This window comes from Alligator sinensis, unplaced genomic scaffold (assembly GCF_000455745.1).
Source record: "Alligator sinensis unplaced genomic scaffold, ASM45574v1 scaffold647_2, whole genome shotgun sequence".
NCBI classification, from domain to species: Eukaryota; Metazoa; Chordata; order Crocodylia; family Alligatoridae; genus Alligator; species Alligator sinensis.
In genome coordinates, this window is record NW_005841832.1 from 3,993,208 (window position 1) to 3,998,092 (window position 4,885).

The 4,885-nt window shown below is 51.9% G+C and overlaps 1 protein-coding gene across 1 annotated transcript in view; it reads left to right on the forward strand.

The window, feature by feature from the left end:
- The window catches only part of LOC102369340 (immunoglobulin superfamily member 1-like), a 33,535-nt gene extending 32,813 nt beyond the window's left edge, over positions 1–722 (forward strand). Inside the window, 1 exon segment of the mRNA XM_014517335.2 lies at positions 270–722. Within this exon segment, the coding sequence (XP_014372821.2) occupies positions 270–406 (137 nt within the window). The 3' untranslated portion in view covers positions 407–722.
- The last annotated feature ends 4,163 nt before the right edge of the window (positions 723–4,885 follow it).

The following is a 4,885-nucleotide window of genomic DNA, read 5'->3' on the forward strand; positions in this document are numbered from 1 at the left end:
AACCCATTGCAGCCTGGAACAGCAGATTGTGCCTATCTGGATGTGGGGCACAAGGATGGGGCAAACTGCCCCCTGTCTGGATGTGGGGCACAAGGATGAGGCAAAATGCCCCCTGTCTCCAGGGCAAGCTGTAGAGCAAAGGGTGGGGGACCCAGCCATGGCTGTTATGGAGATCTGGCTCATTATCCCTGCAAGGGACTGGTGGTGACAGCCTCCCTCCCACCCCACTCCAGCACAATGCCTTCATCTCCTCCCTCTCTCTTTTTTAGGGGTTCCTCCGAAGCTAGATTACACCCTGGGCAACATCATCCGCCTGGGCCTGGGCGCCGGGGTCCTGCTCCTCCTAGCACTGATCATAGCTGAGACCATGTGCAGGTGGAGGAGGGGAGGGCTCTGTGCTCCATGAGCATGGGACTCCCCCATGTTGTCCCAAGGATTCCTTTTATCTGAGACCCCCAAGGATTGACACGGCCCCTCATCTGATTTGGTATCAAGTGAACTCTATTTAGTAGCCCCTAGGCTCATTACAAGTATTCTTCCTTGAAATAGGACCTGGCAAGAGGTTCCTTAGACATTACAGCAGCAACCTTTGGTGTTACCAGCCTCAGATCCTTTGCTGGTGTGTGGGATGTTAGTTCCTGGGTTCCTTGTTACTCAAAGCAAGAATCCCAAGGATGCTCCCAACTCCACAGGGTGACAACACATGCACACACTGTCTCTGTTTGTCCACTGCTTTTGTAACTTTCTCATCTCAAGCTTTCTAGTCCTCAAGTTTCCTATCTCAACTTTTTAGATAAGGTACTCCAATCCTATTCCATTTTTGGTTTCCTTTCCTTTTAGGGAAACTACTGTACCTGGTTAGTCCACTGTACCAATCATAGCATTCACTTTTCCCAGTGCTTCATAAGGCACTCTGTACAATTTAATTGCTTAGTTTTGGGAAGGCCTAAAGTTATGCTCAGGCACTTAGCATAACTCAGTTTGCCCGCTACACCCCCCAGATGCCCCCACATGCCCCACCACCACCCCTGTGTTTGGGACACGACACCCCACTCCTCTCTTGGATGGAGCACTGAAAATTCATTGGGGACTTGGGCCAGTGGGCAAGGGAATGAGGTTGAGATCAAGGGTCAAATGGGGATCTGGCCCTAACCATGGGCCTGGGCTTTAATGGGGTTTTCCTGGTCTCTGTGGGATTGTAGCAAGAAACCCTTTTTTTGCTTCCTCCCCCCACCCCCACAAATGTGAAGCTCCTCCATATGGCAAAAGCCCCTCTTTCACTATTTGCCCCCTTTTGGGGATGCTTTCTCTTTTCTACCTTTTCTTCCTTCCTCTCTCTTTTTCTTTTATTATTTTATTATTATTTTTATATAAGGTGTATTTTCAGTGAAAATAGAGCTTGTAGATGCTTTTACAAATGTACTTCTAAGTTTAAAAGTCAGTTGTACTATGTAACAATGCTAGCAACAGCATGAATCTCTGTATGGAGCGGGTCCCTGAATGAATAGTGGTTGATTGTGTAACACAGTAGCAAATCTGAATAAACAAGTTAACGAGCGGCAGTTAACACCTACAAAATTACAGACCAAGAAGAGGAAAGAATCAATAAAGAGCCAGGAATTCCCGGAAACTTCATTGTTAAAGGTACAGAAGCCCCCATTTGAACTAATCAACACTGGAAACAGACCCTTCGGGCTGAAATACCCCCTGATCAACCACTTCCAGAGCTCCATTCATTACGGCAGTGAATCAATCAAAATTCATCAACAGACTCCTGAGACTGCACGTACATGTGGACATGGCCCCTGGGGTTGACAGCTGCCATCCAGCAACTACCAAGAGGGACGTCCCTTGAGGTCAACGACCCTTGGATTGGGTAAACCCGAGAATTGGGGAGTCACCAAAATCTGCCAGAGAGGGATAAAAGGCAGCAAAGACTGACCCCCAATGGTGCCCTCTTTGACCAGACCAGCACCCTGCCTGTCCAGCCAGAAGGACCAGCTGGCGACCCCCTTCTGCAGCAACATCACACTGAAAGAAGCCTCGAGTGGCCATCAACAGCGGACTCCAGCACTTGTGGATAGATATATCTTGACACCAGTGCTTAGTGTTCAGAACTAGCTACTGTGAGTGTGTGCATGTATGTGAGTGTTTGAGGGGACTGGCACCAAGATTTATGGTCTGACTTTTGCATCCGTCCAATAAACTAGAATTTTATGATGATCCTGTGAGTTGGTCCTTTGTAGCCAACAGGATCAGACACAGAGTGGCAGCCTGATCTCTCTGTCACAGCAACAGGCTGGTCTCCATTGCATGATCTTCCTCAGCCTCCATAGCAATGGGCCTGGTCTCTGTGTGCAGTAGGTCTGGTCTCCATGGCAAGGGGCAGAGTTTCTGGAGCCCTGGCCTCTGAAGCAATGGGTCTGGTCCACACAAAACAAGCCTCCAAGGTGTCCACATGATGGATGTGGTCTCTGCTGCTCTAGTCTCCATGGTGGCTAGGCCTAGTCTGCATAACCGGTCTCTATGGTCCCTCTGGCAATGGACCTGGTTTCTGGAACACCAACATCCACAGTGACAGGCCTGGTCTTGAGTGGGAATGGGCCTTATCTCCATAGCAACAGCCATAGTCCCTTGGCTCTGGCCTCCATAGCAGCAGGCCAGTCTGAATAGCACAGGCCTCCATACCAATAGTCTGTGGAGCATGGGTCTCCACAGTGATGGGCCTGTTCTCCATAGCACCAGCTTCTACAGCACTAGGGCCCTTAGTGTCATCCCTCTGTGCCTCCTAAACACTGTTTATCCCCTGCTCCTCGGGAGCTGGTGAAACTCCCAGTCCCCACACCAGGGTCAACCCCAGTATGAGCAGGGCCAACTTCAGTATGGGGTCAGGTAGCAAGGACACAGCCCTGGGAGGTGGTCAGCCTGTGGGGGAACACTGGAAGTTCACAGGAGGGGTTGGGTGAGTCACCAGAAGGGCAGGGGGTGAAGGTAAGACCCCAGACCTCTGTGGGCACCAGGATAGTCACCATCTGGGGGGGCCATGGGGGCTGTGAGACCCATGGCCCCACCCAGCCTGGTATACCACCCTATTCCTGTTGTCCTGGGTCACACCTACAGGCCCAGCTAAGTAAAATAACCCCCTGCCACTATGACTGTCATGGAAAGGATCTCACCACACCAGGATGGGACACCAGGCAGCACCTGCTGTGAAAACATGTTGCTTTCTACCATCACATGCATGTGGCCCATTGATCTCCCTAGACACATCTATATAAGACGCTTACTGCACAGTAACACTGCTCAGTAGCGCACCAGTCAAAAACCATTCTAATAAGCCACTGTGCAGTGTTATTAGGCTACTGCGCAGTAACCATCATGAAAAAATTGTGTGCCAGCACTACTGTGCAGTAACTATAGTTACTGCACATTTAGTTAGTACAGGTTTCCCTTGATTGATGCAGTACATGCGTTCCCAGACAACAGTGCATAAATCGAAATCGCATAAAGCGAATGCATTTTACAACGTTACAAATAGGGATAGGTTCCCATGGTGGTGAGGGAGGGAGGGAGGGACAGTGGGAGGGAGGCTGGGACTAGGGAAGGAGCAGGGGGTGCAGTTCCGCTCCTGGGGCTGCACAAGACAACAAAGCAAAGGGAACAGAGCAACACTCGCCTCCTACTGTCCTGCAACAGCCCCAGGGGAGGCCAATGCCAGCTGCCTGTAGCCTCTGGACTACACCGTGCCCTGGTGCAGGCAGCTGGTATCAGCTGCTCCCAGGGCCACTCCAGCATGGGCTGAGGTGAGTGCCATGCCTCCTGGGGCTCCACTTGTCCGCGCTTACCCCACCCCATGCTGGAGCAGCCCTGGGAGCAGCCAACACCAGCTGCCTGCACCAGGACACGGTGCAGCCCAAGAGCAGAGGTAAATGCAGACAAGCAGAGCCCAGGTGTGGGGGTGACAGGTGGAGCACGGTGCACCCCAGTGGCTCCAGGCAGCTGGTGCAGGCCGCTCCCGGGGCCACTGCAGCGGAGGCTTGGGTGAGTGGGGCCACGGCCCTTTCCCCTCCCCCCATAGACTCACCTGCTTGGGCTGGGGGTGGGGCATCTACGCTGATTGCATAAGAGTGAATTTTTATATAAAGAACTCACATAAATTGAGGGAAACCAGTACTTCAATAAGCGAGTACTCAGCTAAATGCACAGTAACTACCACACATAAATTAATGTGTAGATGTGTCCCCTATGTCATACCAGCCTCCTTCCTTCTCCATAATAAACAGCAGTAATAAGGCTCCCCCTCTTCCCAATTGTCATTCCTGAACTGCTTCAGCAAGAAGCTCCAGCCAGATATCCCCTGTGCAAGGGCCCTATTTGCCAGATTGGGAAACTGAGGCACAGTGGGGAAAGGGACATGCCAAGGCTGCCCAGTAGGGCAGTGGCAGAGATGGGACTAGATTTCAGTTCTGCTGCTTCCCCAGTGCTCTGGCCACTGAGCCACACTGCTGAGAAGTGGCTGATTCAGGCTCGTAGTATCTAATAGGTTACAGTACAAGGCTGGGAGCCAGGACTCCTGGGTCCTGTCCCAGCTCTGGGAGGATACTGGGGCCTGGTAGTTAGAGCAGGTGTGTGGACAGCTGCTGCTGGCTCTGGGCTCAAAGCAGACAGCTTGGCCTTATCACTAGTCTTTGTGGGTGGAGTTGAGTAACGCTTCTTTTCCTCAGAGGTTCTGATTCAGGAAGTGGGCCAGCAGAGCGCTCCTTCCTGGGCAGCTAATCACTTGGGCAGTCACTCTGCACCCTAATCTCAGGGACTGACACCCCTGCCCCTCCCCCCTCCACCCCAGACCCTGCATGAATGAGAATGTGGCAGGGGAAGAGACTGT